General features: G+C 41.8%; 1 protein-coding gene across 3 annotated transcripts in view; it reads left to right on the top strand.

Annotated features, from left to right (window-relative positions):
• vps13b (vacuolar protein sorting 13 homolog B) overlaps positions 1-19,290 on the top strand; it is a 322,674-nt gene that overhangs the window by 300,004 nt on the left and 3,380 nt on the right. For all 3 annotated transcript variants that reach the window (XM_087177216.1, XM_087177217.1, XM_023418652.2), the window contains exons 51-64: positions 841-1,011; positions 3,840-4,047; positions 5,523-5,711; positions 6,412-6,558; positions 8,029-8,315; positions 8,939-9,066; positions 9,185-9,381; positions 10,514-10,632; positions 12,256-12,706; positions 13,470-13,634; positions 13,894-14,122; positions 15,963-16,139; positions 16,654-16,824; positions 17,874-18,050. In XM_087177216.1, coding sequence (XP_087033342.1) covers positions 841-1,011; positions 3,840-4,047; positions 5,523-5,711; positions 6,412-6,558; positions 8,029-8,315; positions 8,939-9,066; positions 9,185-9,381; positions 10,514-10,632; positions 12,256-12,706; positions 13,470-13,634; positions 13,894-14,122; positions 15,963-16,139; positions 16,654-16,824; positions 17,874-18,050 — 2,816 coding nt within the window. The remainder of the gene's footprint in view (positions 1-840; positions 1,012-3,839; positions 4,048-5,522; positions 5,712-6,411; positions 6,559-8,028; positions 8,316-8,938; positions 9,067-9,184; positions 9,382-10,513; positions 10,633-12,255; positions 12,707-13,469; positions 13,635-13,893; positions 14,123-15,962; positions 16,140-16,653; positions 16,825-17,873; positions 18,051-19,290) is intronic.

Here is a 19,290-nt window from a genome sequence, read left to right as displayed (position 1 = left end):
CTCTGTCTTGCCCCAGATCCATAAGCAACAGCCCCTGTGTTCCTTTTATAGCACAATGGGCTCTATTAATAAACTACTGCTCTGGGGTAAGGGGGCTGCTTTGCTTTAGCCAAGTGGAACTGGATGCTGTCTAGTGAAAGAGAAGAAGCCATTACAGTGTTTGGATTTAGTTCTTTTTTTCTCCTTGTTGTAAAGCCATAATTGACCAGTGTCTGGGGCTGAGGTATCCAATAGGATTATTTAGTGCCGTTTAGCTTTTCCTATGATCTTTGTGAATTACTGTTTGTAAGGCTAGACAGCATGTCAGGAAGAAAAGTCCAAAACAAAAGGCAGATTCAGACTGCTTGAAGTTTCAGGGTAAACGCAGAGTTTACCCGGAGGTCACTTTAATTGTTCTGAACAGAACAATGGGAATAGTCAGATCCTGTCAAGAGATGTCTTGTTCTATAGTGAAATAAGAAGTATATTTGAATTGTTTCTGGCATAGAATAAGTAAACATGCTTCCAAGCCAGGTCTGCTGACAAAAAATATAGCAGTGGTTCAAACCATGTGCCTTTATGACCCTAAAAGTACGCAGGTTTTCATTTCAAGCAATCAGTTACAAAGCCTTTCACCAGAGGAGAAAATCAAAGTGAAATGAGCTTGTACAGTGCCGACCTGCCAGGAGGACCCACACATTGTTGGTTGAAGATGGCACATTATTAAGAATCACTGAACATATTTATATTAAAAGAAAAATCCTCTAAAGCATCTATTTCAAATGGAAACTTCCCAAATAGACAAATAAAAGCTTTTTAGAGAAATCTGTAATGATTCTGTGATTGTGCTCTGCTCCACAGGGAGGATGAAGATGCGTCCCACTGTGCTGTGCCAATCTCCACCAGCCTGATCAAACAGATAGTGAATAAGACTGGAAATGAGGACAACCTGAAACACATCCTGGCTGACTTCTATGGTCCGAAAACCTCTACTGAGCCTCTGTGGCCCTACGTGACCAAAGACACTGACAGGTACTGCTCTGCTAATTTTAAAACGTGTAGTGAATGTTCTGTGAGGGTAAATACAAATGTAGTCAGCACCTGAGTAGGATATACAAGCTAAAGCAAAGCAGGATAGAGAAAATGATGATCATAATACAAGTTATGAGCCAGATTCATACTCACAACATCATGAGTATATGAGCCCGATCCCAGCTGGAAGCCTTGACACCTCATGATCCTTTGTCACAAGTCAACTTGTGTAATTGTTTTTCATTTTTATTTTAGCACTTCTGTGACAAGCACTACATCTGGTTGGTAGGATTTCATAACACAGATTTCATCGAGACCCACCAGTATGTTTTTTAATAGCAGGCTTCTTACAGCATCTTTCCTCAAAGCACAGAGTTGTGCAAGCGAGCCTTTCATGAGGGAGGCTTCTCTTTATTGGTTACTCTTTGTTCACATAATAAAACAGTTAACTGCAAAAGACAATGCAGAGCCATGCATCAGACATTAGGCTGCAATCCCACTGCAGTCCCCACAGACTGGAGATTTAGGCTGTCACTCTGTCAAACTCCCACTTTCTCACACAAGTCACAGGGCCTTGCATTCAGTTAAATCTTGGCATAGTTTTGCAGAACGTACAGTGTGTATACTGTATATATGTGTTTCTGTGCAAATGTGTGTATACAGTATGTGACCCATGCATAAGTTTATGTATACCATCGTACAGCACTCACATGTGAATCCCCCCCACATACGTCACTCTGGGACTCATCTTTTGTCACAAAGCAATCACATCTTGATAGCAGCGGTAGGAGACGTGGCCACATGCTCTCCCACAGTCTCCGAGTTACAAAGACGGCCATATGTCTGCCTGTGGTTGCTTGGGTTTCTCTTCTCTCTATACATATGCAAACACACACACGGACTGTTGCCCAGCACATGTGTACACGCACTCATAACGCTGTGTTACATATACACACCACCATATTCATTGTTCACCTTTAAATGTCACACAAACTAGGTATCCGTGCAGGGCTGCTATCTGCTGTTTGGTGTTGGGTTTCTCTGTCAGTCAGACCTCTCTCTTCCCTGCCATCCATCCCTGTGAGACAAAAGCCTGAGGCCAAAACACTTTTCCCGTCATGGAAAGTGGCAGAAATCTACTACTTTATGTGAAGGAGCATAAGGATAAAAAAGGAAAGAGAAAATGGGAAAAAGTGTCATCAAAGGATTAATAGCACTGATTTCTATCTCTAAACACACTCAGAACTTGGACAGCAAGTGAAACCCACAGTTTAATTTGTATATTTTTCCTTAATGTTGATAACAGTGACACAGTTTGCTGTTTGGAGACTGCTCCGTCTCTGTGGCACAGCAGAGAAACCAAACCAACCGAACTCCTTGGCAGGAAGTGTGTAAATACTGGGTCTTAAAGGGACAGAGGAAGTTGAAAGTGGTAAATGTTATTTTTCTTTCTCTGTTGGATTTTTAGTGGCAGCAAGACACCTCCACAACCATTAAACAAACATCTTGTAGCGGTTAGGGTTAGGGTAAGCTCAAGCTTCAGGCTGTGTGTGCTCAGAGTAGCTCGCCTCTCAAAATTCACACTTCTAAAACTCTCAACTCCAGAGTTGGCAGGTTTGACAGAAGCTGCTGCGCACATTTCTTTCAATTACCTTTTTTGTGAGCTCTGTAATATGATTAATGAGTCCTGCACTTTGCTGCCCTCAGCCTTGAGGCCAAGGCGCACACACACACACACACACACACACACACACACACACACACACACACAGACACACACGGCAGTAAATGGTAAAGAATAACTATGCCTTGTGCTTGTTGGTCCCTATTCTTAGCAGGGAGACTTCGGGTATGTGACGAGTTTGAGACGGCAGGTTGGTAGGTTGAGCAGAGTCGAAGCAGCCTTGGGGGAAAGGGAAGACTGGCCGTGAGAGAACTGTTTGTTTGGCACTCAGCACTGTTTAGGGCTCACAAGACCATGATTACTGTGAAATGACTGCTGTGGATAGATTGGTGGAAAAATGGTTGTGTGTTTCTGTCTGTCTGCCTGTTAATCTGTGTCTCAGCATACCCATGTGTGTCCCTAGATGTTTTGTCAACTGTTCCCTCTGTTTGTATTGCATAACTTATTTACAGACAGTTTCTCTCTATGTATTTGTTTAGCTTGTGAGACAGTGTGTTAATGGTCTGCATATTGTAACTGTTTATTTACATATGACACATTAAATACCTGTTTAAGGCTGCATGCTACTCTGTATTTGGCAGCATGTAAAACATGTCCACAGTACATGAGCAGAGAGGGGGAAACGATATCCTTAATCCTGGTGATTGAGCAGACACAAGTTCTGTTACCAAGCTGATCTGACAATAATGATCGTTTGTTTTGCATTTGGTAACTGTGTCTGTCTCTCTGTCTATATGTATATGTCATTATAGTAATATGTTTGCCCTGCCCTACTGCAGTAGCCTATATTCATCATCCTTTTCTTCCTATTCACAACCATGTTATCCTTATTATAATACAAATAACAAGCTACCTTGGAGTAGCGGTGGTAGCACAAAACCCTTGTCTGATCATAGACTGTCATCGTAAAATTTAAGAAAGGAATCCAAATCTTATAAAAATCTTTAACTTTACCTCTTACTATTGAAGTCAGTTTTTTCTCCACAGCATCTCCTCAGTCCACTGGCTTCAGTGAGGTCTCTGAATAGTCTTTAATTTTAAAGCAATTACACATTTGGCTTGGAACAGACAAAAACTAATTAGTTTGTGTTTTCTTACACTTCCTGGAAAATATGTAATGTGTCACACATACATCCCCTCCCAGGTCTGTGCTGGAGCCCCTTGCCCAGTGGGACAGTCCCATGCAGGTGAAATTATCCTGCTGGAAGTCTGGCCTGAACACTCTGCTGGTGGAGCTGCTGCCCTGGGCCCTGCTGGCTAACCACTCCCAATGGGACCTCTGGCTTTTTGAGGGAGAGACCATTGTACTCCAAATACCAGCCGGCAAGGTCATCGTACCACCCAACTTCAAGGTAGGGTGCTATCCACAGTATATGTATCCTGCAAGTGACACATTTATTTAAAAAAATATGTCAAAATCAAAGCTACTGAGGCCAAAGTATCCAAACTTTAGTCCCGAACTCCAAAAACACAATATCCTGCATTTCCCATAATGCAAATCAGTGGCATATTTTGTTAATCTTGCCAAGTAAATACCCATGTCTTACCAACTCCCTGCCTTCAATTGTAACGCAGGCTTTCTAGTAAAAATTTTCAGCCTTTAAACCCAAATCAAGATTAAGATAACCCCAATTCTTGATTTGGGCTTGGAAGACTTGAGACGTCTATGTCCACATTCACAGAAGCCATCACACAACTATTTTCACAGATTCCTGCTTCATATGTAAAAGTATATACTGAAAAACAAATTTTCAGTTCTAAATGTTCTTATATCACTTGGATTTCTTATGTAATACTTACGTGCCATGCTACATCAAAGGAGTCATATTGCATGAATCTCAACTTTCAAATGTTTTCAGTCAGGACACGATTTAACCAGTAAAACTAATTCTGGTTCTGAAAGACATTAATAGACTGTATACTTTCCAAATCTTAGTGACTTCATGGTATTCAGTGATCTTTTAAAATTTCACTAAAGATATATTATGTTTTTAGATCAAGTATATGGCATGACAGCCTTCAGTATGAAAGCAGCTCTTTTCTCATTACAGTCTTGACTAATAAGCACAAAACCTGAGATCATTCAACAGAGCTGCATTACAACAGTATTCCCTGCCTAAGTATTTATCTGCAGCCAAGCCCTGTCACCATATACTGTAGGCATGTCTTCCCGCTGGTTTCTGAGATCAGAAGAAGTCGTCTGCAGATGGTTTTCCCCCCGTGGAACATAACACACACATAAACAGATTTCTCTACCACTAACCCAGAGCTAAGCGAGAAGGCAACGTATCAAAGAACAAGTGCTGATACGGTTCAGCACAAAGAAACAAAATAAAAAGTGGTAAATGTGTAATAGCCTGTGAAATAGAAACAAATAAAGCATTGTTTCCATAGCACCCTGCTATTTATCATGGAACAACAAGTGGAGAGAGGACTTGGTCTCTCAGAGTTGATGGGTCTAGGGCAGAAGGCCTATGATGCTGAAACAGCTGTCACTCAAGCATTTGTGAGGCTCTTAAATTATGTTCTCATAACACAGCCTACAGTGATGGAGGTTATGTAGTCTTCATTTGCCAGGACTGTTTGAAAAGCTATGCAGGGAACATGGACACTGTCAGAAACACTGTGCTTGAGTTGTTGGCAAGGAAACCACAGTTGACCCCTACCATGTGACTGTTTCCAAAATGCAATCAAATACAGTCAGATTTAATAGCCCAAATTGTCTGAAATGACTGACAGTGATTTGACCTCTGATTTCTTCCTCCCTTTGTCAATTTCCCATTCTCACCCTCACATCTTTCCCTCTGACCCACCATTCACCATCCAGGAAGCCTTCCAGATTGGTATCTACTGGGCCCACACTAACACCGTCCACAAGTCTACAGCACTGAAACTCGTCCATGACTTGACCTCTCCTCGATGGAAGGAGGGTTCAGGTTCAGAGGTGGTCACACTGGATGAGGAGGGATATGTGGAGGCTGACATCACCCTGGGAGCCTTCCCTGGAAGACAGAAGGTGAGGCAAACAACGGTCAAACTTATAAGCTTTTAAACCATGCAATCATAAAAGTCCTGATATTTAAAAAGGTGTTTTCCAAAAAGGAAAGTGAAGTAGTTTATTGAATTATCAAGTCAAGACACATTAGGCTTTTAATAAGGAACTATGTTGTAATATATCAGAATGCATTTTACAAGTTCTGGTGTGTTTATTGAATTACATGCTGGTTTTCAGCTGTTTTTATTCATCAGCTGTTTTTCTACCACAAGCCAACTGTAGTTAAAACCAAACTGTTCACTTGTTTAGATATATACTGATACCAAAACAGTAAAGTGGAAAAAAGAAACAGATTTTTGAGACAGAAAAGAAGGAAAACTGACCTTAAAATAGTAAAGTTTAGGTCTTGAAATAGTCATTTAAAGTAATTGGATTTTACTTTAAGCCCATAGATGGTAACATGAAAATGTTTTTTACTACCATGCAGTATAATGTATTTAACTGAAAACAGCTTTGAGTAGATTGTTGAACAGACAGCATCGAAATGAAAGTTTTATTAAAACATTTTTGAATGTATCTTTTATTACTGCATCAACTTTATTAGCTCTGCATCTCCACATGAAGATAATATCCAGATCTCTCAAGTAACTTGTTTTGTTTTTATGCTTGTTTTTTATCATTGATTGCTGACAACATATTGACTGTTGTTTCCCTCCTGTAGCTTTGTCAGTTCTGTGTGTCGTCTGTGGTGAGACACAGCATCCAGATCCTACAGATAGAAGACAGAACTATTCTTGTCAATGCCACTCCTTACACGATACAGTACAGGCCTCTGCTGACTCACCACGCATTGGGAGCTGATGACCAGGTATTGTGCATAAATGCTCACATGAACACACTTTCTCTTGCAATAAGTAACCCTCAGTAGTGTGACTCAAAGGAAGTAGCTGATCTATTCTTTGACTTGAAATTGTGTCAAATCATGTCAAATCTGGGTTATTTTTGTTCTTGGTCGAATACGAAATGCTCAAATACACAATGTCTTTGTATGTTTTTTTTGTTCTCCCCCTTTATTTAAACATGTAAAACAACTGCTTGTCCTGGCGTAGGGCTAGAACATGTGAGGCAAGACTTCAAGGCAGTACAAGGAAAATATTTCATACATCACAACATCTGCCCAGTCTCTAAGTCCCCACCAGCTGAAGTGTTTGCTCCAGCTCTCTGTGAAATAATGTCAATCCCCGGCCCGATAGCTTCCGTTCCATGCTGCTACCTCATAATCATAAGGCCTCTGTGTGTGTGTGTGTGTGTGTGTGTGTGTGTGTGTGTGTGTGTGTGTGTGTGTGTGTGTGTGTTTGAATGTATATGTATGGTCCTGCATCATGTCTGTCCTGTCCTGCTACAGTTTCTGAAGCTTCACACATACAGTATATTCCCTATGCGCATTACTCACAGACATCCACCACAACCACACGTACACATTGCAGGGACATAGCAAGCCGTTTTCCATCAGATCATGTTGCTCCCCCTTTTCTCCCTCCACCGTTCTCACAATGTGGCAACGGCACTTCATAGGGACATTAGACAAACACCCAGAATTGAATGCAGGTTTCCCTTCTCACTTTCATCTGCTGCTTGTCCCCAAAGAGAGTAACAATGTAGTGATGTCATCTAACGAGCCTTCAGATCCCCTTAAAGAACGATGGCAGAGCTTGCCAGTTGCCACTAATTGACTGAAAAACTTTTTAAAAAGAAAAAAGCCTAAAAAACTAAATAGCGGGCGCTGGGCTTAACAATAACACAGACCACAAACAAGGCTAGGAATGCCTTTTTAGTTGGTCTATTCATCATGCTTAGTGCCTAATCCCTATAGTCCTCAACTACTCGCCGCGCACAGGCTGCTAAACCAGCACAGCAGGGCTTCTCTGCTACCAATTTAGCGCTAAGCTCAGTGGGAGAAAGAAGAGAGTACAATAACAATGTGGTTTTACTATGTATCTTTTTTTGTAATCACTTGCATCTTCGTCTCTCTGTTTCTTTCTTTTCTTCTTTGACTTCATGTCCCATCTCATATCCTTTTCTAACGCAACTTCTGTCCACCCACCCCACCCCCTATTTATTCTCATTTGTTCTCCTCACCTCTGTGTTTTCTGGTCTGTTCTTTTTTCTTCCATCAAAGCTTTTTTTTAATTTTGTTTTTTGCCTTCCTCATCTGTCTCCTGTCTTTAAATTGTTTTATTTTCTCTGATCTCCCTCCCTTCTTTCCTCTCCTCTTTCTCATTCTTTCCTCTGTTTTCCTCTTCCTTTTCAACATGTTTATATTATGGTCTCTCCCCAGGCCTGTGAGATACCAGAGACAGCAGTGTTCAGCCTCGCTCCTTCTGAAGAGTCGTCCCTGGCCAAGCCCTGCTCTGTGCCGTGCTGGGACCTCCTCCAAACCAGTGTCCAGGGAAAGGTGGAGTACCCTCTGCCACTAAGACACATGCTCTTCAGCTTGTTTCCCAGACCTGATGCTGGAGTTGGATCTGCAGCATGGAGCCTTCCTGCTCCCATTCGACCAGACTTCCCCAGGCAGAGTTTGTCTGTTCCTGGGGAACTAGACTCTGGAGTTGGCCTTAACAGCAGGTGGGTGAAGCGGAGCATTTGTGGTCTGCTGGCTGTAACAGTCCATTTAGAGCAGGGATCTGAACCCCAGCTGGCACAAGACATCAAGCAGGGAGGCACTGTAGCTGGTCACAGCTTGTTAAACACTGGAGATGAAGCAAAAGGAGAAATGCCCTCAACATTTCCACCCTCAATCTCTCAGCTTGTCTTGTGCAATCGATCCCTCTCAATCTGTGTCATGTCTTTCTTTCTTACTTTCCTTTTCTTCTTTTTTCTGTGGCACACAGTGGCATATACAATAAATAGGCTGATGTGCAAATCATTTCTTTTTTTCACAGACATACCTTAGGCTTCATTCATTTACTATGTGTTTGTGCACTAATGTATGCACTGCCAGACACACAGATACAAACAGAAACACAAATATCGACACAAACACATGCACACGCACACACACAGAGTAACGGTGTGTCACTGCTAGACTTCAGTTAGGGCTCTGTCAATGAAGCAAATGGACGCAGCAGTGATGTGACGTTTGGCATGCCATTGGGTGTGTGTTCTCTTCTGTGTGTGGTTAGAAGGAGTTGGGATTTGAGCTGTCTGTGGAAGGTTTATTTATGGGTTTGTTTATTTATGTTTTGCAGAGCCATAGTACTGACGTATCAGGAGCACCTTGGGGTGACGTACATCACTCTGAATGAGGACCCCTCTCCTCGCATGCTGATCCACAACAAGTGTCCTATCCCACTGCTGTTGAAGGAAAATGTCAAAGGTAGGAACGGCGAGGTCTGACATCTGGTCCCAGATCTTCTCAATTTCCTTTCTTCTCACAAGCTTTTTGGGATAATTTGTTATTTTTCATATCCTCTATTTTCTCTTATCTGTCATAGAAACTCCAAGAACTGAGGTCTTCTGCCGTCCTCTGCCTGCTAATTGTTCCCTTCACCATGAGCTCTACCACCACTTCTCCAGTTTCCCCGAGTGCAGACAGAAAGAGATGCTGCCCACACTGCTGCTGAAAACCACCTCAGGCCACAACACCACTGACTGGACTGACCCCATAGATATCAACTGCCTGGGCACACAGGTAGAAGCATGCATGTAGAGTATACAACAAAACTGAGGACACCCCTGGTCAGTATCACTACAGTAATTATAAATCCTGTCAATTTAATTGAATTTAATTTGTTTTTAGCCAAAGAAGATTGAAGCCAATTAATTTCAAAAGCAGAAACTAATTGAAACATCCATGTTTTAGAATCAACTGCAACAAAACTCAGTTCACCCTTGTATAGATTCCATTCATTTTTTTCCATTCACAAATCTATGGAGAGACGTTCTGCCATTCTTCACAGATGATTCTTTTCAGCTGCTCTTTGCTGGAGAGCTTTTGCTGCTCTACCTTTTACTTTAAAGTAGTCCAAAGGTTTTCTGTTGGATCCCAGTCAGGGAACATGCTTGGCCAGGTCATAGTTATCACTGCTTTCTTCTTTACAAACTGGTGTGATATTTACTGTGTGTTTGGGATCCTTGTCATGCTGTTCACTCCTGCCAAGCTTCTCGGGACTGGGGGTCATCTTTTCATTCAGTGTTTGCATATGCAAACTTGCATTAATAGTGACACATGCCCTACACTTTTTGTAAGAATGCAGCCCCATACAAGCACACCTCCGTCTTTCACTGTGGTACTCTTGGCCAAATCTACACCAAACGTGTGCGTGCGTGCGCGTCCACAGCCAAAGTATTTCTGGTCTGGTCAGTGTAATAGTGTGGTTAGCAGGATGTTAAAGAGTAGTGTATCTAATGTTTGGTGTTGTGTCTAGCCAGCTGTAGGTTGGGGTTGAGGTTGAGGCTGTGTATCTCTGGTTACTGTGAGGTCTGAGTCTGACCTCTGTGGTAGGGGGAAGAGGTCAAAGGTCGGACTTGTTATGACTGCTCAGCAAAGTGTTCAGCAGGGATCTGCTTCCTTTCGTCACAAGAGGGGCTGATCTGATCACTCTGGACCTGGAGTGGTGGAGGTTAAAGTCAGACACATGTATGCTCTGAAACACGCACACACACAAAGCACAATGTAAACAGCACTGAGCTGAGCTATGTGAATGTGTTAAGTTGCCTCCTGAAAGTTTATTCAAGGTGAAACAAGTAGCACTCTCTGTCCGTGACTGTATGAAAGTGTCTCAAACCATCTCACTGCAAATTTTCATTCTGCTCTTCTCCAGGTGGTGTTCCTGCCAGGCTTTGGGTGTCTCTACGTAGGTGTGGTGTATGAGAGAGGTACCCTGGTTTTGTCTCTGGCACCAGAGGGCAGTGTGGACCCTGTAATCAACCAGCACAGCAGGTATGTGTGCACAGGCAGTGGTTGTATTGTTGTTTTATGTTCCCTACATATTTGAACCATAATAAATCATTTGTGTACGTTGTTCTTCACAACCTCAAGATATCTACCAGTGTGCCTTTTACCATCCTCACTTCAAATTCCTTTATGATCATTGTTAACAGTAAGGTTTTCATGCAGCAGCTGTTACTAGACTCCAAACATGAGGAAACAGGCATCAATTTCACCACAGGAGGGCACTAAAACTTTCTTGTGGAGTCTTGAGTGAAATTATTTGCACAGTAGAACATGGTATTATGAACTGCGACCTAAGACGATGCAAAGAGACAAAACACAAGCAAACTTAGATTACATCTTCCCCAATCTGACAAGTGAGAAAAACAAAAGGAAATACAGAAATGAGCTGTAAATACAGAAAACGCAACCAAAAGATAGGAAGATGTCATGGACAACATCTGCCACCCTCTGCACACCCTCAGCCAGAGCAGCATGTTCAGCCAGACACTCAGAATGACTGAGTGCTCCACTGAACACCACAGGAAGTCATTCCTTCCTGTGGTGTTCCTCCCCTTTCTGCACATCTCCATCAGTTCTCTGCTCCTAAACTAGTATTAATCCACTGTTAGTCCACATTACACTTTTCATCAGTTTACTTGCACATTATGGTTGCGGTTACTGTGATTATACCTGGCACACATTAGTTTTTCTTTTTGCACATTTGCATATTATTCTATTCAGTGTCTGTCTATCTATTATTATCACTATTTCATAGTAGTTTTATAGTAGTTTGCACTTATTTACAATCGATTGTAACAAAACTATTTCCCTGTGGGGATCATTAAAGTTTTTTTTATGATTCTGAAATACAGAAAACGCATAATGCTGAAGGGTTAACAGTAAATATCTGGAATAATATCTCAATCATTTGATCAACATGTTGAAAAAGAAAAAAAACAAACTTACATTTTAGCTCATTTTTCAACACAATCAATAGACAGTCACCCTTGAGTAACTGCTTCAGTCACCATAGAAACAACAAACTGATCCAGATACCAGCTCTGTTCATCACTTTTTAATTTTCTGTTGTTATCTGTTCTATTGGCCTGTTTTCTGTATTTATACACCATGTATGTATTTGACTGTTTTCTGTGTTCGGTTGTGTGTTTTCACTTTGCAGCATTTTTTCTAAATGCTGCACATGTGTTGTCAAATTGCAGATGTTTTCTTAAATTGTGTGCTCTGTCTATTTGCATGTGTTGTGTTAAGCGGCAGTGTGTTCAGTTCTCAGGGCCACTGTATTACAGCTTTATTCCATTACCTCAACACATAGCTGCTTTGTCATTTTGGCAAAACAGGAAATTAATATAATCACATATGAGGTAAATGTAAACAAATGACATCAGTGATCTTTGATAATGTGCTTTGGTGGAAGGAAATTCATTAAACATCGTTAGTACAAGATGAATGATTTGGCCTATCAATAAACAGACCCATCATACACATGCATAGTTGAACCTTTAGTTATGTTTTTTTGCTTTTAGTCAGCAAAAGGGACAATGAAACTTATAACAGCCTGTTGGTACTACTACTGTACTTTCACATGAATAATTTCTATTTTGTTTTCAGGTCTTCCAAGCTGTCCTTCAGAGTCCTCCTGAGTGAGACCAGTGTGGCGTTGAGTGATGACATCACTAGTCCCTCCGGTTCTGTGGAGCTGCTAAGACTCACATTGACCAAGCTGCTCCTCAGCCTGGCTCCGGCACCCCCCTCCCTTCCCCTGGAGCTGGCAGTTGACCCTGCCATGGACACAGCACCCGTTTCAGCGCTGATGCTTGATACCTCTCTGATTGAGGTCTACTGCTCCAGTCTGCAAGTAGACAACCAGCTGTATAACCGAGCCAGCTTCCACTTCCCCGTGCTGCTGTGCCAGGATCAGAGAGGGGGAACTGATCCCGGGGGTCCATGGAGCAGTGATGCCAACCCCACACAGTCCGCTGAAGCCCTGCAGGAGTTCAAATCCTCTTGTTTTCTGCAGCTGAGGATGATGCTGGCTGGAGACAAATGCACCATGGAGGAGGTTGGATTCATTCCTCCGTCTTTTTTTATTTCCATTTCTTTTGTTGCAGTAGACTCTCCTGCTGTCACTCTGACAACCTGAACATTGCCGTGAATTATTTATTTTTCTTGCTTTCAGTATTTTATGAGCACAGTTCTGCTACTAAAAGCACTTTTACTTCTGTAACTCCAGTAATCACATAGTGTACCCAAGCAACCATGCAGTGCTCTTTAGCATCACCTCAGCACCCAGAAAGTCTATAACACACATAGCTACAGAGCAAAAACCTTACAAATCTCTTAGCAACATGCCACCATAAAGTTTTACATAACAAGCTCAACACAGTGTAATAATTCAGCAGTAAATTGTCTTACAACTGCATTTTTGCTAGTTTCAAAAAGACTAAATTCTTTTGACACTGAAATTCACAGTTTTTCAGAGACGTGGTATCAGTGTGTCCAAGTCAATTACATTCAATATACTGGATAACTCAGCACATAGGAATTGCTTCATTGACACAAAACCAACATAAAAAGTGAAAGAAGAAACTCAAAACAAGAATGCTCTTCCTGTTTTAACAAACGGTAATCTATACAAGATGTAGATAAATTAATGTCATTATATGCAAAACATAAGAAGGAATACAAAAAAATAATAATTTCTACAAACTTGGAAACTGTTTACAGAAATCAGTCCTTTACTTGATCGTCCAAGTCAGTTTATTCTCTTCATAACAATCATGAATTTTCAGTTCTCATTACAGCTTTGTGTGCATCCTCTTTAGGTCACCTTCCAGCTGCAGCCTGCCAGAGTCTATCTTGAAGACACCTTCGTTTACTACATTAAGACCCTGTTCTACACCTACATCCCCGACAGAGCTATTGCCTCAGCTATAGCACAGACCCAGAGGAGCAGAGAGCCTGGATCAGCCCCCGTCCTCCCTGAACAGGTGCACTCTTCATAACGTGTTGTCTTTATGTAGGAATTGATGAGTCACTTTATTTAGTTACTGCATTCTCATTATATTGTAATCACAGTGCTATGTTCAGCTTGGGACAGACCTACAGGTAACAGTATCACTGCTGTGTTTTACACACTTACCTTTATGTCATCATCGTCACATCATGTAATGATGAAATAATACCATGAAGGACAGGGATAAATGATGATCTGAAAAATGTTAATATTGTGATATTAATGTCATCCAGGTGCTCCAGTCAATGCAGGCGTTGGTCAACCCTGTGCGGCTGCAGAAGCTGACCATCCAGCCAGTCAACCTGCTGGTCAGCATCCATGCTTCCCTGAAGCTGTACATCGCCTCAGACCACACTCCTCTCTCCTTCTCTCTGTTCGAGAGAGGGCCACTCTGCACCACAGCCAGACAGCTGGTCCACGCTCTGGCCATGCACTATGCTGCCGGAGCCCTCTTCAGAGCAGGTCGGTCATGGACAGAGAGAGAATGTACCATATTCACTATATTAGCCTACACAGCAAATGATTCTATATGCCAAGCTGTGTTTCCTCCGATCATGTTGTTTACACATTATTTACAGAATAACAGGATTTGTGCTTGAGTGAGAAATTCCATAATTTATTATCACTAAGTCAGAGTTGAACTTTTGAAATGGTTGCTCCCATGAGCTCCAGGCGCTCCCGTTGCTTTGTGGCAAAAATGCAATAAAACTAAAACAAAAACCTGAATGACTGGAAGCCCCCAAAAAAGATTTAGATTCTCTCATTGCTATAATTCACTGTTTCATCGTAAGGTCTGACTCATGCTTCACACTGTGCGTGTAGGCAGGATGTTATGGTTAATCTGCAAACGGCCACCAGGTCTAAGCCTGACTTATCGGGCCCTATAAAGGCACCATACCTCTCTCCTGCATTGTCCTCCTGTGTAGTCAAAAGCTCCACACATGGTCTGATTTAACCCAGACATTTCCACATCAGAAATCACCGTTCTGGCCGGATGCTTCCTTCCCGCTGTCTCTCGTTAGAGCCCTCATTTCTGCTCGTATTTCAACACATCACCTCACCACGTTCTCCTCTTCCTGAGTCATCATGGAGAGAGACTCCTGGAAGCATTGCATTCTGGGACTGATTAGCTCTAGGATGTATGGTACTACAACCACACATACACCCACAGGCGTAAATCCATGGTCTGCACATGCAAAGACTTATAAACATATGGATATTACTCTGTCTACGCATACACTCCAGTGTGTGCATGTGTATGTGTGTATTTAAAAGCATGACTCAGCCCTGTAAACATCAGCTCCTGTCAGGACTTTATGCTTTACCCAAACCACAACTGGGAGACCAAGTAAAACAGAAACGACCGCTTGGCCCCACTGGAGTTGGTTACCTACCATTAGAGTCCATCACTCAAGAGCAAATTGACAGGGAATAAGAGCAGAGCGTTGAGAAATGGCTATTTGATTTTTGTGATGCAATTGTCAGCGCATAAATATCAATGAGCCGTGCCACCTGAAGGAGACTCTACGGCTGAATGAGAGAAGTGAGATAGTATGAGACTGTAAATCTCGCTGTGGCACATGTGTGATTACATGCAGGAGTGTGTATGTCTGTGTGCAGAAGTGTATATGTGTATCTGTGCACGTGTTTGTGAACCTTTTTGTTCGGATTAACACAGTGTTAAACATGTAATCATTATGTAAAACATTTTATTGTGGAGCTGCGGTTATTCTGTGAGTTGTTTTGATTGGGAGAGCCTTCACTCCAAACTGTTTCTGGCTCATAGAAGATAATGAAAGGGAGTTTACTCAAATGGCTGGTATGTTTAATGTTGCTCCTAAGAGCAGGCATTCCAGATGTCTTCCTTTTTATTTCTGTTAAATGCAAAACTAACTTCAGATGTGTAAAAATGATTGTGGGATTATACAGTATGTTAAGTACATGGTGTTTTACATGGCTACCTCCAAGAACAACACAGTTAAAGTTGAAGTTCCTCCAGAAAACAGAACGAAGGCTGTTTAACAGCTAAAACATCTTATAGCATTGAGCAAATGGAGATCCACTACACTCTAGAATAGTTATTCCCTTTTCTTAGTGGCTTGTCAGCATGAACGAGAAGAAATATTCATGACACTATCGATAAATGAATATAAAAGAAATCTCACAGCATTATATTGATCACATCAGTTTTCCTATATGTTTCAATATATATGGACATATTGTGAAGATATTTGGCTGCAGTACTGTAGTATTATTATACACAAATGTAACCGTCTGACCTCCTGTTGTTCCTCTGTCTCAGGTTGGGTGGTGGGGTCTTTGGAGATCCTCGGCAGTCCGGCCAGCCTTGTGCGGAGCATTGGTAACGGCGTTTCCGACTTCTTCCGCCTGCCATATGAGGGTCTGACCCGAGGACCTGGAGCCTTTGTCAGTGGGGTGTCCAGAGGAACCACCTCCTTCGTCAAACACATCTCAAAGGGTAACAACAACGTTCACAATCTTCGTTTGGTTCATTTATTTATTGGATTTATGTACTAAAACATTCATTTACAGTTTTCCTTTAAATTGTCTCCCAGATTCAAACGGTACATGCATTATGTGATACGCAGTTTCCATTTAGATCGTCATCACGCAGTGATGGCACGTTAGTTAGCACAAACACTGAGTCATGTAATGAAGTTAATCAAATTAAAGAAAGTAAATGTCCGGAGCAGGAGTAGGGAAGATGCTCTAGTTCATGTCCAACAGCTCAAGAATCACAGGACTTACCTCAAAGTATCCTTGAGCAACCACTTAATCTCCAAATAAATACATTTGGAAAACCATGTACTTACACAGCTTCCCTTTTTTAATCTCTGATCGTTTGAGTATTGTGAGGTACTCTAATGACATTCACCCACCACTTACTGGCAGTGTTCACAATGTCACTGTAAACTGACATTTACAACTGACACTGTAAACATTTAATTTGAACATGGCTTATCTGTGTTCAGGTACCCTGACGTCCATCACCAACTTAGCAACAAGTCTGGCCAGGAACATGGACCGCCTGTCTCTGGATGAGGAGCACTACACCAGGCAGGAGGAGTGGAGGCGACAGCTCCCAGAGAACCTCGGCGACGGACTGAGACAAGGGCTGTCACGACTCGGCATCAGCTTGTTAGGTATTCTCATATAGAGGCCTCTCATGATAGCATCATTTGCATTCATGATGGATAATCAGTAATACTTTACTCTAAAAAAAAAAAGAATATTTTCACACTTTTGTGGCAACCCCTCTAAATGTCAAAATTTAGTTGAACAATCCCAAATGTTTTCCTGGTCCTGCAACTCAATTTTTTACCTCGCACTATTAGTATCTTATTAGTAACTACACTGTCTCACACAGAATAAGTCGTTTGATGAGAAATGGCACAAATGTCAGAAACAGTGGACAACAATAGAACTTTGTTCTCACAAAGTAGTTTCCCAGGGTTTTGGAAAATTATAATGGATGCAATCACAATGTTGGCTTTAAACAAAAAGAATCATTACAAGCAATAAATGAATTCCAAGAAAGACTTATGGATAAATTGAGCAATAAATGCACTGATATTTTTGTTTAGTCATGTTAGTTTTTATAGTCAAGCCTGATATAAAGTATAATCTCTCTTGCCTCAGCATCAAGTTGCTAGATATGTATGGAAACATGTTCTGCCCACACACCTTTCATCTACTGTCCAAAGGCACACACACTGTGGTGTGCACAGTCACAGAGAGCTGTGAGACGGAGCAGTGGAGACAGCACAGCAGGGACTCAATAAACACCCAGAGGGCAGTAAAACCCTCACACTCAAACACACTGAGCATATTGTCATTGAAACCAAACAGCTGCTCGCATCTCTGGGTTACAGTGGATTATAATTTCTGAGATACACTGTAAATCACAACATCTGTGTAATCCATAAAATGAATGGTCAGATATTTTCTGTAGTGCAAAAGAATGTCTGAATTCCTGTTTTTTTATATATGACACTTTGGATTCTGTATGTCAAACACTGTTTCCCATGTCTCACTGAATCAGAATCACTGCCTTGGCCCTTTGTTATCTGCAAAAGATGAATTCAATTCTTTGTGCATGTTGCATTTTGTAATTGTAAAAGCCTTTTATTCGATATTTATTAACAAAGCACATTAGAACACAAAGGACAAAGAGTTTATCTGTGTTCCGCAGGAGCGATAGCAGGGATTGTGGACCAGCCCATGCAGAACTTCCAGAGGAACTGGGAGATACAGAGCTCAGCTGGTAGCAAGGCCAAAGGGGTCATCTCTGGAGTGGGGAAAGGCATTGTGGGTGTTTTCACCAAGCCTATCGGGGGAGCAGCTGAATTGGTGTCCCAGACTGGATATGGTGAGTTCAGGATGAGTCGAGAATGACACGATGTTGATCATCGTGTTTTGCTTCAGAAGCTGTGCTGTAGGGAAAATTAGAGTATGATTCTCATTGTGAACAACACAGACACGATTAACTCACCAACTTTTAGTTAAAAAACTCAGGGGCCATAGAAAACTAACCAATAGTTTGTTGTTTTGGTGTCTGTCAGGGAGCTCCATCATTTTGTGGGGAAATATCAAACACAGAAAACTGAACATGTTTGAAATGTGTTTGTCTATTCAACATGAAGTCATTTAAATTACATTTGCAAATGAATGCAAAATCTGTGATGTAGAGATGCAAGCTTTCACATCATTAACACATTATAACTGCCATTTTGTAAAACTTTCCAAGGAGAGTTAGGCAACAATAGTCTAATAAACACATGAATTAGACTTAATGTGACAGGAAAATCATAAATGGGTGGACGATCTCACCTTTTTTTTTTTCCTGTTGGCCTCAGACAGAGGCCTTCAGACACAGGAGAGAGCTGCTGAAAGACCCCGACTCACACACACACACACACACACGCCTAATCATACATGCACAGTTATGGCCTCTGGAGTTAGTTTTGTATTGGGGCCAGAAGATGGGGGTGGGGGTGAGAAGTGGGTCAGAGGGTGGTGTGTGTTGGTGCTAACAGGTCTTGGCTACAGCACATGAACTACCAACGAGGTGAGCAGCTTCATTTAAGAGCAGTGACTCCCCGGGGACCTGGCTCTGATTTATCTGTTCCACACACAAACACAATCTTAGGCATACACATGCAGCCTCAGCAGAAACAGACATCACTACTCACTCTGACAACATGCACACAAAAAACTCAATCTGATGTTAGTACAGCGAGATCAACTGCATTGATTTGTGATGTAATTCTGTCACACTCCATCCTCTCTTATGAAACACATGGATATATCTACATTCACTCTCCCAAACACTCACTCATAGCTGAACACTGTTGCAGCGTATCGGTGCAGTGACATCATTAATGGACCTCACTGTGTTCTTTATGGCTCTGTTTTAACTACTTGATGACTTCACTGGCTCGCTGCTGCTGCCGCTCTGCTGACAGCTAAAGTGGAATGAAGGAAAACTGACCACACGCACACGGGTTACGAACTCACTGACATGTACACACAGAATCAGCCTAATCATGTGTTTTTTATGAATTTTACTTTGTAATAATGCAAACTGTGTAATTGTTCAGCTAACATTT

This window comes from Seriola lalandi, unplaced genomic scaffold, assembly GCF_002814215.2.
Source record: "Seriola lalandi dorsalis isolate HSWRI2012SDOR001 ecotype SW California unplaced genomic scaffold, Sedor1 jcf7180002054583, whole genome shotgun sequence".
Lineage (NCBI taxonomy): Eukaryota > Metazoa > Chordata > Actinopteri > Carangiformes > Carangidae > Seriola > Seriola lalandi.
The sequence above is the reverse complement of the archived record's forward strand: the minus strand, read 5'-3'. Positions and strand labels throughout refer to the sequence as shown.